We start from the raw sequence: 15,567 nt of genomic DNA on the forward strand, positions 1-15,567 counted from the left end.
TCTTAATTCAGCTAATAAATATTATATATATATATATATATATATAAAGCCCATAATGCCAAAAGAAAAAAGAAAAAAAATTCCAATTAAATTATTCATATTTGACCAAGAATTTAAAAGTAAGCAAAAGAAGGTCAGCCTTCCAAATTTATTTAACATATTTATTGTGCAATCTTTTAACTTAAGAATATTAATTAAAGTTTTAATATTCTTAAGTTAATATATATATATATATATATATCTTAATCTTATTTATTTTCATAATTATATTTTCGATTATTTATTTTTAAACCATTATTAAGATATAATTTTAATATAAATTGAATCCCAAATTTTAAGTTAAATGGTCGCAAATAAATAAATAAATAAATAAATAAATAAATAAATAGTATTTGACCAAACCTCCAAAAACATCCAAAGTTTGATCCAACTATTTCATAACCTAATCCTAAACAAAATTAGTTGTAATCTCTAATTTTAAATTAATTAATTTAGACTTTCATTTTTGGTTTTACACTATAAAAAATTTCAAGAGTACAATATTATAATAATGTATGATCTCAATGATGTTCCTACTTTTTACCTACATATTTTTATAATATTTTAAAAAATTATTATTATTATTATTAAGATTTAATTAATGTATTGATGATATTAATCTAACATATATGTAACTACAAAATTTAGATCCCGATTTGAAGTCTGAAACAACATATGACCCTGCATTCAGACATGGATCCTAGTTCAAAATGTTTCAACCTGTTTTGTTCTCACTCATATGTTTTTTTAAAAGCATTACAAGAGGACACTCAATCTAAGATTTTTTGACATATATTCTAGTACATTGGAGAGAGAACAAATCATATGTTTTTTTAAAAGCATTACAAGAGGACACTCAATCTAAGATTTTTTGACATATATTCTAGTACATTGGAGAGAGAACAAAACATTTCTTATAAGAGTGTGGAAACCCCTTCCTAACAGGCGTGTTTTAAAATTGCGAAGTTTATGGTGATACGTAACGAGCCAAAACGGACAATATCGTCTAGTGGTGGGGTTTGGGTTGTTACATAACCTAGGACGTAGACTTCGTTCATGTCCTTTCAACATGTTTTGTTCTCGTCGTATGCTTTCTAAACAATTTACAAAAGATCACCGAGTATAAAATTGTTTGACATGGATCCTAGTACAAAAGGTAACTTAGGATATAGTCTCGATTCATGTCCTTTCAACATATTTTGTTTTCACTCAGGTACGGTCTAACAAATTTGTTTTATAATCTTAATTGGATATCAAAATATATTAATTAATAATAGAAATTAAAAACAATTACTATATTACAAATATACAAATAAAATTTAAAAAATATCTTATAAATTTTAGTTCAACCATTTTACCCAAAGCACCCAACTTTTTAAATGGAAGGAAATTAATTTTAATTTGAATAAAAACACAACTTTATTTATTTTTTCTTTTTTAATTTCACAACATTTTATTTTTATTTAATGAATACTCGACATATTTAACCTTTTATGAGCCGACATAAAATTCAATTTTATATCTAATAAATTAGTTAATTTTTAAATATTTTCAACACTTTTTTCTTTTTATAAAAACAAAAAACCTAATATTTTCATTGCATTTATAAATTTGAAAATTTAGTCCTTAATAATTTTACCTTGCTTTTATTTTTACCTACCCACAAACTTCTTCTCCTACTTTTTACTCCACCAAATTTTTTACCGAAAAGTAAAAAATAAAAAAATAAATAAAAATATAAAAGCTAATTACTCTAGAAAATTCGTTATGTACTAGAAATTCCAAAATTATTTTTCAAAATAAAATCAATATCGATTTAACTTTAATGAGAGTAAATCACAATATTCAAACGCTTTTTTGAATTTTTTTTAAAGTCACCATTATTATTAAATTTTAAATTTTTAATTTTAATTCCCATTTTCTCCCAAGAAATTATTCTTTACTTGGATTCCGATTTAAATAAATAAATAAAAGATAAGGCATTTATACATTTCAATTTTCTCAAGCAATCCTACGTGGATTTAACTTTAAAAAATAAAACCCACAAATAATTTTTAAATCAAACTTAAAAAATAATAAATCACAAAACCCACGTCGTTCAAGCGTGTAAAACAAACTCAAAACGACAACGTCATGACTCGCCAGGCTGATTCTTCTCCCACTCGTCTCAAAGCGCGTGTACTTCAAACTCCTCATCATTTCACCTTCTGCCCTGTTCTCCTCCCACTGGCCAAACCTAACACGCGCCATGATTCTGCGTCAGCCTTGTCCGAAACTCCAAATAATAAATTTAAAATTTTAAAATAGATTTGTGAGAGCACGTGAGCCGCACGTGAACATGGAATGATAAACCTGGCCCAAACACTACGCCGTGGAAATTAGAAACGCCGTGGAGAGGCAGTAATCGTCTGTAGCCGCTCATACGGTAGTTTCAAATTTTCGTTTCTTTTTGTATTATTTTGGCCAATCAGGAAGAGTCGTCTCCTTTCCTTCCACCGTTTTCTTTTGGATATTGGATTTGACTTTTAAATAAATTTTATAATAATTAAATTATTTCTAAAATTTTCAACGCTTCATTTTCAATCATTTTAGTTATTAAAAATTAATTTAAACCTAATTTTTTAATTAGAAAAATTTATAAAAGCCGCTTTTGAAATTAATTCCAAATTGGGAACTATTTTTTGATTTTAAAATGGGACTTTTATAAATTAAGAAAATTCGATATTCTCTTTAATAAATTTAAAAACAATTTTTTACCCATTTAAATTATATATGCATATCAAGCTCACCTATTTAAAATGTACCATCTAGCGTTCTTAAGTTGTTCTACAGGACCTAAACTAATAGTTGGATTCACATTTTCGAGCTTCTTTAACCTCATCTCAACCATTGATGTCATGTGATCTAGATCTTCTAAGCTCGTCTCTACTGTTTGGTTCATCAAAGTTCATGCAGTTTAGCTTTACTCTTGATTCAAGTCACAACTAGGTGAGACGTTACGTCATGTACATTCGAACTCTAGGACATATACGACCTCTGTGCCTCAAATATCTTACTACTAGAGACTAATTATTGACTCTTTAGCAGTTCTCAATTAGTCATAGCTATGAGCCCGATGCCAACTATCTCGATATCATGTGGACCCCTATCCCTTTGAACAGGGAGATTTTCTAAATAAGCCTAGCCTTACATAATAACCGGATAATGACACTACAAATCATGTGCATATAAGGCATGACCTATATGCATATAAGGAAACTGTCATTTGCATAACTAAAGAACCTATAATGTTTTCCGTTTTAAAGTTTACATGTATACTTTATTCATTCATACACGAGTACTTCACACACACAAGCAGTCACGTGCTTTATCAAGCCAATACCCAATTCAAGCTCGGTCTTACCTAAATTAGAGTATTTTCCTTCTTCAAATTCTCTAAAATCTCTTAATTAGACCATATATATATAAAAAAAAAAAAAGTCAAATCAATCCAACTGTAACGATCGAGCTTTCCACAGTGTTGCAGAATTTCAGTGGGCTTTCCTCGTCTAACTCTCTTATCCATCACTTACTAATCAATAACCTGAATAAAAATCCAGCTTAACACGAGTTAATTAGACATTTCTCCCCTCTCTCTCGGGTTCAAACACTTATGTTCGTGAAAAACTTAATTTTAATAAAATTAACGAGTCTGTGAAAATTATTATTATTATTTAAAAAAAAAAAAAAAAACCTAAGTTTATATAGTCTAATTTAATGAAATTAAAAAAATTCCCCACCCAAAAGTATTATGTTGGGTAGATTAATAGAAATAGAAAAAATAAAAACATTATGGTAAAAAATTATTATAAAGTTTCCAACTCCAAAAAGAATATAAAATGATAATGTTCAACCTCCCTTCATTTTATTTATTTAATTTAAAAATAAATATGGCTCGAATTTGGTGAGAGATTCCAATATAACTAAATATAAATATAATATTGTAAAAACAATTATATATTATTTTTATTATTATTACTATTTAAAATATAAACACAACGGAAAATAAGTTTTAAAATGTCGGTATTTATAAATAAACGGTGTGAGCAGCCGCAGAGGATCCGAACCCCTCACACAAAGATTTTGGGTGCGATTAGTTCGAGGTGTGAACCGAGTTAGACTCAACAGTTTAACATTCTCTCTTTCTCTCTCTACAATTTCTTTTTTAGTTTAATTGTTTTCTTTTTTCGTTTAATTGTTATTTATTTATTTTATTTTATTTTATTTTATTTTATTTTGGGAGAAAGTTTATATAGAATTGCTGATACTCGCCGTCTTCATTGTCGTCGAAGTAGGCGACTCGGTCCTCTGTGGAAACCAACCATCGCCCGCTGGATGTTCTGCTCCGCCGTGTTGTATCTATATTGTGTTCTTGTTGTTGTTGTTGCTCTGATTCTCTGATCGCCATGAGTAAGAAGCGACGGTCTGATGCTGATACGGCTTTCCCCGGTCTTCGCCAGCTTCTCTGTGATGTTTTCTTCCGTCGCCGGCGTTTTTACTATCATGTTTTGCCGCTTCTTTCCGCACTTGCTGGTTGTGTTTTTGTTTGCTTTGTTGCTCTGTTTCTTCTTGTTGCTTCTCCTGTTGTTCATCGTGATCATCTTCACTTGACTCTCTTTCATGGCGGAAGCTCGGTACGGTCGATTCTCTGTTCTTGCGCTGTTTTGGTATTTATTACTTATTGTGTGTGTGTGTGTGTGTGTGTGTGTGTTTTTCTTATATTTTCAGATAGACCAAGGCATTGAGGATGAATCGAGTTCTAATTTGGAAATGAAATCAATCATCGGCGTTTCGGTATGGAATTTGTGTATTGTTCGATCGGAGAATTTGAGCTCTGGTTTTTGTGTCTTTGAGACTTCGAATATTTGATTCTTGAATTTTCTTATGCCGTGTTTGTTCAACAATGTGTAGGGAAGTGGAGGCAGATTCGAACGTGATGTATGGGTCACGGATCAATCGAGTTTCTTCTATGGCTGTAGCAATGCTAGCAAGAAGTTCACACGTAAAGTACCGAATTCTACGGTTCAATTTTGATACTTAGTACCTAGAATTTAGGCTTTTCTTTGTTCAATTTGAATATAGATTGTATAATTCTTTTTCAATTTTTCAATGAGGGTTAACTTTGTTCCACGCGGCTCTTCCTTAAATCTGACCTGTGTTCTATTAAATGCAGCGGCCGCTGAGAAAACCGATCCCGACAGATACTTGCTGATTACTACGAGTGGAGGCCTTAATCAGCAAAGAACAGGGGTAAGCCCTGTCTACTACTCAATCCCGGATTTATTGCAGTTATCGTTTTGGAGATAGTAAAGTTGTCAATTAGTTGTAAATTTTTTAAATTAGTTCATTGATGGAATTGATCATCCTATTCAAACATTCTTTCTCATTTCCCAATAAATTCTTGATTTATGACCAAAAAAAATATAAAAACAAAAAATTATCTGGCTTTGGTTGACTGGAATAAGTTGCCAAAGATATATATATTTCTATTGGAATCGTATATGTGCTGGCTCAGTTTTTTTTTCTTTTGGTATTTAATCAACATGGTGAAGGATCCAACTGGACAGTGCCTTACCTTGTTTGCGCCTTAAGAATACCTGGATATTTGAATGATCAAATGAAATTCCACGCACAGTTAATAATGAGTTACAGCTTTTAAATTGATGTCAGTTGTCTTCTATATGAATCTTGAAACATGCGTTTTTTTTTTTCCTATCTGCTAATTGTAAACAATGAATTCGGGTGTTCTTGTCTCGTTCTTCCCATAATATGTTAGAAATATGGATGCAGATAACAGATGCTGTTGTTGCAGCTTACATTTTGAATGCCACTCTAGTTGTTCCCAAGCTGGATCAAAATTCATTTTGGAAGGATAGCAGGTTTCTAATAAATACCTTTCAATCACATCCTTTTTTAGGCTACTTTTCTAATTGTCATTAATGTGGTGGAAGTAAACTTGGTAAATCTATGGTATTTATATCCAAATGGTGTTTGATGCAGCAATTTTGCAGAAATTTTTGATGAGGACTGGTTTATTAAATTTCTCTCGAATGATGTTCAAATCATCAAGGATTTACCAATGGAAGTTGGGAAAACTTTGACTCCTCATAGGATGCGTGTTCCAAGGAAGTGTGATCCAGAATGCTATGAAAAACATGTCCTTCCTGTTCTTAAAAAGAAGCATGTAAGTATGCAGTTCAGTGCAAACTTATGCACGTTTTAGCAAGTCATTAATACTGCCACTATACCTTGTGTTATCATTGGTGCTAGACAAGGCCCTATCTGATTTGGTATTGTAGAAAATTGCCCGTTTGAGGAGTAAACTATTTGCAACTCCAATAAATATCTCAGTGCTCATTAGTGCGTGTTGTGTCTGCATAACTTAATGAGGCTTTAACACTAGTCGATTTCTAGGTGTTCTTCATGATCACTTGTCATGTGTTGTGTGTATGTGCCATGTGTAGGTCGATTGTCCTTTTTAGTTTTGTGAAAGCATTTTGATAATTGAAAATCTGGGTCAAGTTATTAAGGTTTTCTTTTTTTTTCTCTGCAGGCTGTTCGGCTTGGAAAATTTGATTATAGGCTTTCAAATAGGCTGACAACTGACTTACAGAAGTTAAGATGCAGAGTTAACTATCATGCATTAAAGTTTACTGAAGAGATCAATGAAATGGGCCAAGCATTGGTTGAGAGGATGAAGATCAAAAGCAAACATTTTATTGCCCTACATTTGAGGTGATTCAATCAAGATTCTTAACTGCTTCTAACATGATCATAGCTGAATGCTGATTTAAGTAATGCGATTAGATGAATTTCAATTTACTTATTTAGTTTGTACTATTGTGATGGCATAACTTGATATAGCTGAACTCAAATTTAAGCTGTAGAACCTAAATGATTTTTGGAGCATTTTTGTGAATGGAAATTTGGAGGTTTGTTGATGTAAGTTTGGGTATCATCATATAGGTTTGAGCCTGACATGCTTGCATTTTCTGGCTGTTATTATGGTGGGGGGAAAGATGAGAAGGAAGAACTTGGAAAAATTCGGAAGAGATGGAAAAGCTTACATGTAAGGTTTCATTTTGTTCAACAAAACTATCATCTAACTAACGCAGTAAACATTAACCTGGATTGGAATTTGGAATATGAAATCTCATCCTCTTTGATTTGCAGGCAAGCAATCCCGATAAGGAACGAAGGCAGGGAAGATGCCCTCTTACTCCCGAAGAAGTCGGTCTGATGCTTCGAGGGCTCGGCTTTGGAAGTGATGTGCACCTTTATGTGGCATCTGGTGAAGTATATGGAGGAGAAGAAACTCTAGCTCCACTGAAAGCAATGTTTCCAAATTACCATACCAAGGAGACTCTTGCCAGCCCGGAAGAGTTGGCACCCTTTTTGCCATTTTCGTCTCGTATGGCTGCGATCGACTTCATTGTTTGTGACGAAAGCAATGTTTTTGTCTCGAACAACAATGGGAACATGGCTAAGATTTTAGCAGGACGAAGGTACATTACGTTCACGTTGCACCCTTATCAATCCTCTTACTAACATCTTTAAGCACTAATCCAATTCCGAACTTCGTCGAAACCTTTCTTGCTTTACACAATGAGTAATCAAGTACATTTCCTTGTTGTAGGAGATACTTCGGTCATAAACCAACCATCCGTCCGAACGCTAAAAAGCTGAACCGACTATTCATGGACCGAAACAACATGACATGGGAACAATTTTCATCCAAGGTCCAATCTTATCAAGTTGGCTTCATGGGAGAGCCAAATGAGGTGAAGCCAGGGAGAGGTGAGTTCCATGAAAACCCATCAGCCTGCATTTGCGGGAATTATGACTCACATGTCATGAGTGACCCATCTCATGTCAACCAAATTCATCACAATCACACCGAAGACGTCAATGAAAACAACCATGGCTACAACGAAACGAGCAATTCGACAAAAGAACAAACCGCAACAGAAGACGACCAAGAATGGACTGGATTGGAATATTTAGACATCGGAAACGACTTGGGAGAGAGAAGATTGCACACTCTCATTGACTCTGATCTTGGCGTTCGACCCAAACCCGAACAACCAGAATTGGAAGAGTTATTTTCAGACTAAAAAGACGGTTAGTTCAATCCAACTTTGACCAATTTTTTTAGGGGGTAATTTTTTGTTACCCTTACAGATGCATAAAACATTTTTCATAGTAATAGGGATAGAAAGGTTTGCATTCTGTACATAACTGTTGTGGGGGAAACAATACAGCTTGACATAGGCTTTGAAATTTGTACATCAAGGAAACATTTAGATAGAGAATTACAAGGCATAAAAGGTTCTAGTTTTGCTTCTTTTTTTTGTTTTCTTTTCGAGTTGTTTGTGGATGGAGGATCTTTGCATTTAGGAATCACGACTCTCCACAATGGTATGATATTGTCCACTTTGAGCATAAGCTCTCTTTGCTTTGCTTTGATTTGGGCTTCCTAAAAGGCCTCATGCCAATGGAGATAGTATTCCTCACTTATAAACCCATGATCTTCCACTAAATTAACGACTCACTCTCAATAATCCTCAACAATCCTCCCCTCGAACAAAGCACACTATAAGCCTCCCCTTAATCGATGCTCGACTCCTTTCTCTGGAGCCCTTGAACAAAATACATCCTTTGTTCGACACTTTAGGATTTTATCGACATGGCTAAGTTTAGGGCATGACTCTGATACCATGTTAGGAATCACGACTCTCCACAATGGTATGATATTGTCCACTTTGAGCATAACCTCTCATGACTTTGCTTTGGGCTTCCCAAAAGGCCTCATGTCAATGGAGATAGTATTCCTCACTTGTAAACCCATGATCATCCACTAAACTAACCAATGTGAGACTCACTTCCAATAATCCTCAACAATTGGTATCAATTCATCATTCTAGGCTCTTTGCATGAACTCTCTTATTTTAATTGATTTCCTTCTTTCTTTATTTAGATTGCTTTGGACATGTAAGTTTGTTATTGTTATGAGTTGTGAATGAATTGAATAAACACATCTAGTAATTATTTTGTTTTTAGGTTTGTACGTGTCACAAAAATAAGAATTCTAGAGCGGGAGAAACTTTTAGAGCAATTTAAGAAGAGAAACTGTGACAAAAGAGGTAACCATGTATATTAGGGCTCAAAGGAAGTACAGAAGTCATCGTCATCTTATTTGGAGTGTTTTTTTTCGAAATTAAATTATTAATATTTATGGAATTCAGCAGATTATGACGAAGAAAAAAAGCACAAGCTACCTCGTTCTTGCTCCTGCTTTTTTCATACTGATCTCTAGTTGATGTTGGCTAGAAGCAACCTCCGTTTTTGGTGAGGAGCACCTCTTCAAACTAAAGAAAAGAATTGTTATAATCAATATTAAATATCGTACATATAACATTGAGTAATGAAATATGATATTATTTTTCTCGATTGAATATTTAAATTCTACTTATAATACTTTCTCATGAAATTTATAAATAAAATAATAAAACAATATATTATTATAATGTTTACATAATAAAGACAAAAATATCGAGATTCTCAAAACAAATATTGAAATAACCAATGTTAATGCATATTTTAAATTTTGGTCCAATCATTAAATATTTTTAAAAAAATCTAAATGTAATAAATTTAAAAGTGCATTCACTAATTTGTAATTTAATTAAAAAAAGAAAATGAAAAAAAAAATCACTAAACTAAGTGCAAAAATAATTACTTTTCTTAAATTAAATAATCATAAATAAATAAGCCAAAAAGCGGAAACTCACAGCAGAGGAGTGAGATGGTCCACGTGGATGTATCATAATCCAATTCCAAGATCCACGTGGCAATTTTTCAATCCTTTATCCTTTTTCGTCATCCTTTCTTCTTCCATCGATAAACACTGCACAGAAACCAAGAAGATTCAACAATGGTGCTGCGGCTGCCCACACACCTTGCGACACCTGGCAACCACTGCCGGCGCCACTGCGATGCCTTCTCTTCCCGCCGCGCGATTGCGGCTTCCGACGCTCTTGTCTCTTGGCTTCCTTCACTCGCATCTCCCTGCGCTTCATCTTCCTCCAGTAAGTGTTCTGTTTCTTCATCTCCTTCTTACTGCATGACCGGAGAGGATTTGTTATTCAGATTGCTTTTCTGTGTGTTTTGCGATGGTATTGTGTCAGGGAGATCTTGTTTTCTACCGGTTGTCAAATGTACGGCTCAGCAAACTGGACCTGTGAATCTGGCGCCGGGGACGCCGGTGAGGCCGACTAGCATACTGGTGGTTGGTGCCACTGGAACCCTTGGTAGACAGATCGTGAGGCGCGCGTTGGATGAAGGCTACGAAGTTCGGTGTCTTGTGAGGCCTCGACCGGCTCCTGCTGATTTTCTTCGCGATTGGGGCGCCATAGTCGTCAATGTGCGTTGCATTCTCGATATATGTTTATATTTCTCAATTCTATTAAACGCCTTGCATCGATGATATTATCGCGAAATAGATGCTTAATCGTGTTGATGATTTTATGTTTAGAACTGAGGCTAGAACATTTTCATATGTATGGCAGGCAGATTTAAGTAAACCAGAAACCATCCCTGCAACGCTGGTCGGCATTCATACTATCATAGACTGTGCTACAGGACGGCCGGAAGAGCCCATTAAAACGGTGATTTTCATATTGAGCTTTTGGATCTTTTTATATTACTTCTTGTTCCAACTTGCCATTTTCTGAATGTGCGATTGTTCATTGAACTTCATGAACGTTGTTGCCTTTCCTACATTTGATGTCTAAATTGTGTCACTACGCATTAGTATAGACGAGGCTTTGCAAGCCATCGAAACAAAATTGGGCGATCAATTGTTTTGCTGAATTGATCTCCATGTTTTTTCCTCCTTTTTCTCATAGCTCTCTGTTTCATTACAATTATTATTGCAGTACTTGTTATACTAAATAGCTTGACATCAGTGTCCTGATTTGAGATGATTTGGAGCAGCCTCCTTCATGGACCATTTCTAACAATTCCCCCATCTTGGCCTCCATGAAATCATAATATAGCTTATTATCATTCAACCGTCACATTGAGAATCTGATGTTAATTTAGGCAATGATGAAATTTGAAATTTATGATTATTGCATGCATAATTTCATACGTCAAATGATTAACCAAACACTAACTTTGGCATTTTGAGATTTGATGTTTAGAACAAGAGTCCCTTCTAGAGCTTTTAGTGTTTCATTTCTTACCGGAGTTGTCTTCTATTTAGGTAGATTGGGAAGGAAAAGTTGCTCTGATACAATGTGCAAAGGCTATGGGAATCCAGAAATATATTTTCTTCTCCATCCACAATTGTGACAAGCATCCTGAAGTTCCACTTATGGAGATCAAGTATTGCACTGAGAAGTTTCTCAAGGACGCAGGCCTAAATCACATCATCATTCGACTCTGTGGTTTCATGCAAGTAATAGTTACCTTAATTGTTTTCTCCTTTATAATTTATTGTTGTTGATTAGCTTTGAATTCTTTTGTCAGATTTATCCCACCCTCTGGGTGCAACCTTTTCCATATCAGAATCATTCCTATAGTCTGTTCATGAAAACTTACAAAATAAATGAAAAGAAGTCAACTAATAAATTGAAATGAATTATTTTGGAAGTATAATACTTTTTAAGGTATCTATTATTCAACACGGTTCACTTTTTCATATGCATGAACAGATGGATAGTTTATAGCCTCGGTCTTTTATCTTCAGTGGATGTCTATCCCTTAGATGACGTTCTAATTTGAGTTTTGGGTTTTCTCTGTAATTATTTTATATAGCTTTCATTTTATCCTCTAGTGTGAATACTAAAAATAAATTCTTGTTTGTTCAGGGTCTCATTGGGCAGTATGCTGTACCTATATTAGAGGAGAAATCTGTTTGGGGAACAGATGCTCCAACAAGAATTGCCTACATGGACACCCAGGTTTGTTTAAGCATATTGCTTTTGATTGTTTCCAACGTAGTCCTAATAAATTAAGATTTCTAATATCTGATGTGTATTTTTCGTAATTAGGATATAGCCAGGTTGACATTTATTGCATTGCGTAATGAGAATATAAATGGGAAACTTCTTACCTTTGCTGGCCCTCGTGCATGGACAACTCAAGAGGTAATCAATCATATCTTGGTTTGTTTAAGATAGACTATTGCTTTAAGCTCCTAATCAAACCTACCCAAAATAGGAATTTTAGTTTTATTTATCAGCCTGCTCAAAATTGAAATGTGCTTTCTGTACCTGTATGACCCCTTTTTACGACCCTTTTCTTGGCCTTCAACGGTGAAATCAAGCAAAAACTTAAATTTTTTTTCTTCTAGGAGAATGGATGAGTATGCATTTTTAGCTTTCTTTTTCTTCAATTAGAACTTGTTGCAATCAACACAATTTCTTTCCAACATCTGATGTAGTCTGTGAAATCAACACCAACATTTTGGTTGAACATTTGTTGCTCTGTTAACATTACATTCATAAGCGAGACTTTGTGTAACATTGTCCCCATGGAAAACAAAAAAAATCTCTGTTTTTTCTTAAGTTACTTTTTGTTTCCAGGTGATAACATTATGTGAGAGGCTTGCTGGACAAGATGCAAATGTTACCACAGTCCCAGTTTCAGTGTTGAGATTCACTCGTCAACTGACAAGATTTTTTGAGTGGACAAATGATGTTGCTGATAGGCTAGCATTTTCAGAGGTAATTAGCCTTTATATTTTTTCTAAAGTGCATCTATTGAAGGCTGGTTTTTTCTCCCCCTCTCCTCTGAAACACATGACAGTCTTATCGTTGATATTTGATAAGCTACAACGGGAATTGGAAGGACATCGTTTTCATCCATATATTCTTGTTAAAAAATTTAGCTTTTTCCTCCACGCAGTTTCTTTCGGATATGAACAAAATTCCATGTGTGTTGAGACGTCATTTGCTTGTTATCGTTGACATCCACAAGGCAGTTTTGTCGTTGATAATTGGTGTATTGTTTCTAATGAGTTATGTACCTAGTCCGTTTGGTAAAAAGATCATGGAACTGGGGCGCCTTCCAAAAGCCCCCTTAGCTTGTAGGAAGATTTCTTGTTTATCTCCTATGTTCAGATATGATATTAATGAAATAGTTCTTTTATTGAAAAAAGAAAAGAACAGAAAAATAATAATCTGCTGGTGCCTAAATAATTTAACTGATTGGAACGATCATAACATTATTAATCTAACTTCTAAAGCTTACGATGTTGCTTGGAATACATAGGTCCTATACGGGTAGTATTAATAAGAAGGGAAAGGGAAGAAGTGTTTTATTATTGAAGAAGAACAAATGATGTGTGAGTGCCCGTGTGTCAAGATGTGGTGGTCAGACACTTCTATTTTCATCAAAAGACTGCCTACTTTGATTAACTACAAATTGTTCTTTTTATTAATCTCTTGTTGGTGATATGTTCATTTAAAGAAGCTAACATCTTTTTCCTGGACATTTGTAGGTTCTTACAAGCGACACTGTTTTTTCTGTTCCAATGACAGAGACATACGATCTCCTCGGTGTAGATGCAAAAGACATAATAACTTTAGAGAAATATCTGCAAGATTACTTCACAAACATTTTGAAGAAACTGAAGGATCTCAAAGCACAATCAAAGCAATCTGACTTTTTTATATGAAGTCAGACCGATTTGTAATGTAAATGAAGATTTGTATGTGTTTTAAATCTTGATACACCGTAACTTCTTGTGCAAGGTATGCCAGTCATTTGTTCCTTATATCTTTCCCTAACCCCTTGGCTGTTAGGAACCACGACTCTCCACAATGGTATGTATTGTCCACTTTGAGCATAAGCTCTCATAGTTTTGCTTTTGGTTACTTCAAGAGGCCTCATACCAATAGAGATGTATTCTTTACTTATAAACTCATGATCATTCCCGAAATTAGCCAATGTGGAACTCCCTCCCAACAATCCTCAACATTGACCACCTCTGTTCTGTCTAATTTATCTTGTTCTTTTGTAGCATTGTAAATTTTATGGTCGCTTGCTGATACATCATACTTAAGTTTATCCGAGTAAAAGTTGTATGCTGAAATTTAAATTATGCACCGGATACCATGTGTGAGAAAAATAATTTGTACTACTTGAACATCTGTTTATAAGTTTTTTGATAACTCTAACTTTGCAGTTGATCTGACGGTTAGAAAGCTAAATTAACCTGAAAATTGTATAGAGATCATGGAAATGATATGGATTGGGACAGACTTAGGTTGGAAGGATGTGACCAGGTTCCTTCAATAATAGGCAAATAGGCTTGTTTCTTTTCAAAACTAAAAGGAAGAACAGGAATCAGAAGGAAAGAGCACTTTGTCAAAGGACAGTATCTCATAACTGCTGATCTGTTTGGGGTGGAACAGATTGTTTGATTCCTCCAATGTATTTCAAAGGAATTTTCTGGTCAAGGGGATGACAGAAACAGGTACTTCACGCAATCCATTAGGCTTATTGCCATCAATTCTAATTATTTTTCAATGGTAATACTAAGCTAATTCAGGTTGCCTGGAATGTCCACTGACATAGTTCCTTGAACTGTGGTTTCCAGTTGTTTGCAGAGCTGGGATATCCGTGGTCCATTTGTTTGGCGACGACGCTCCTTTAGTTTATTCCATACATCCTTTGCACATCCATTGTAAACAAGACTGACTGCAATATGCTTGGAGATGGAATTGATGATCCAAGATGTGACAATATCATTGTTACATCGTCATACTGCAAGAAAAGACTATCTTGGTTTTCATCTGGCTTAGAGCGATCAACCTTTTCTTGCTCCAAGAGATGTAATTAGTTGCACCTTCAAGCAATTTCGTAACGAGATAAGTCCGTCCGTGAGGCTGTACAAAGAGAGAAAGGGGCGGCTATCTAGTGGAATTGGCCGTCGGGCTTGCTTCTATTGGACCTCGGGTTGGTCAAGGTGCAAGCGGATCTTCTTCACTCTATCAACGCCATCAAAGGCCTTCTTCAATGCCTCCAAACTTCCTAAGAAGACTTTGCAGGTAGTCAGGATCGTTGAATGAATGATGCAGGAGGTAAGGGTCGAATTGGGATTCAATTGCTGATGAGTCAAGGGAGGAAGAATTTGCTGCCACAAGAAAATACAGAGGTCTTTCTTTGGCTAAGAGAAAGAACAGTAGTTTTCAGGGAGAGGAAATAACGTTTGCAGGAGCATATTGTTTTATGGACAGTATTGGTGAACCTTTGTCCACATCTTTCTGTAACTATGACTTTTCTATTCGCTGTCTGCTAATGGGAAGACTTTTTTTCCCTTCTTTTTTGCAAGTTCTTTAGGCTGCGTTATTTCATATGATTTCAATGGAATAGTTCTTTTTAATTAAAAATATCAAAATGATTATAGATCAAGTAATATTCTCGTTGTTTATCAAATTTGTTGTGGGCCTATTTTCATACAGGCTCACGGGTCCAGCT

General features: G+C 34.6%; 2 protein-coding genes across 7 annotated transcripts; both read left to right on the top strand.

Annotated features, from left to right (window-relative positions):
- The first annotated feature begins 4,309 nt into the window (after positions 1-4,309).
- Positions 4,310-9,488, top strand: LOC111794630 (protein ROOT HAIR SPECIFIC 17-like). 6 transcript variants are annotated; one of them, XR_002815119.1, is made up of 12 exons: positions 4,310-4,712; positions 4,807-4,872; positions 4,990-5,080; positions 5,252-5,328; positions 5,869-5,957; positions 6,079-6,262; positions 6,632-6,813; positions 7,045-7,147; positions 7,252-7,583; positions 7,715-8,199; positions 9,139-9,221; positions 9,324-9,488. XR_002815119.1 is itself a non-coding variant. In XM_023676714.1 (11 exons), exons 1-10 carry the CDS (start codon positions 4,485-4,487, stop codon positions 8,190-8,192), a joined length of 1,830 nt encoding a protein of 609 aa, XP_023532482.1. In that variant the 5' UTR covers positions 4,310-4,484; the 3' UTR covers positions 8,193-8,199; positions 9,324-9,488. The 6 variants fall into 6 exon arrangements, 4 of the variants coding, with proteins under 4 accessions (XP_023532482.1, XP_023532481.1, XP_023532480.1 ...); XR_002815120.1 differs by having other exon boundaries at positions 9,327-9,488; XM_023676714.1 differs by lacking the exon at positions 9,139-9,221.
- Positions 9,489-9,970: 482 nt separating this feature from the next.
- LOC111796075 (uncharacterized protein ycf39-like) lies at positions 9,971-14,052 on the top strand. Its single transcript, XM_023678761.1, has 8 exons — positions 9,971-10,166; positions 10,266-10,501; positions 10,647-10,745; positions 11,345-11,539; positions 11,952-12,044; positions 12,135-12,230; positions 12,669-12,809; positions 13,586-14,052. The coding sequence occupies exons 1-8, from the start codon at positions 10,013-10,015 to the stop codon at positions 13,760-13,762; spliced, it is 1,191 nt and encodes a 396-aa protein (XP_023534529.1). The 5' UTR covers positions 9,971-10,012; the 3' UTR covers positions 13,763-14,052.
- Positions 14,053-15,567: the final 1,515 nt, after the last annotated feature.

Source organism: Cucurbita pepo, chromosome LG05 (genome assembly GCF_002806865.2).
Source record: "Cucurbita pepo subsp. pepo cultivar mu-cu-16 chromosome LG05, ASM280686v2, whole genome shotgun sequence".
In the NCBI taxonomy this organism is placed as follows: domain Eukaryota; kingdom Viridiplantae; phylum Streptophyta; class Magnoliopsida; order Cucurbitales; family Cucurbitaceae; genus Cucurbita; species Cucurbita pepo.

What these genes read in the sequence shown, in the direction of transcription:
- LOC111794630 (XM_023676714.1), top strand. Translation starts at nt 4,485, where the DNA reads ATGAGTAAGAAGCGACGGTCTGATGCTGATACGGCTTTCCCCGGTCTT. An exon ending in TCATTTTGGAAGGATAGCAG is followed by an intron (nt 5,958 to 6,078) that starts GTTTCTAATAAA and finishes TGTTTGATGCAG; the next exon opens with CAATTTTGCAGAAATTTTTG. An exon ending in TTTATTGCCCTACATTTGAG is followed by an intron (nt 6,814 to 7,044) that starts GTGATTCAATCA and finishes ATCATCATATAG; the next exon opens with GTTTGAGCCTGACATGCTTG.
- LOC111796075 (XM_023678761.1), top strand. Translation starts at nt 10,013, where the DNA reads ATGGTGCTGCGGCTGCCCACACACCTTGCGACACCTGGCAACCACTGC. An exon ending in GGGGCGCCATAGTCGTCAAT is followed by an intron (nt 10,502 to 10,646) that starts GTGCGTTGCATT and finishes TATGTATGGCAG; the next exon opens with GCAGATTTAAGTAAACCAGA. An exon ending in CGGAAGAGCCCATTAAAACG is followed by an intron (nt 10,746 to 11,344) that starts GTGATTTTCATA and finishes TCTTCTATTTAG; the next exon opens with GTAGATTGGGAAGGAAAAGT.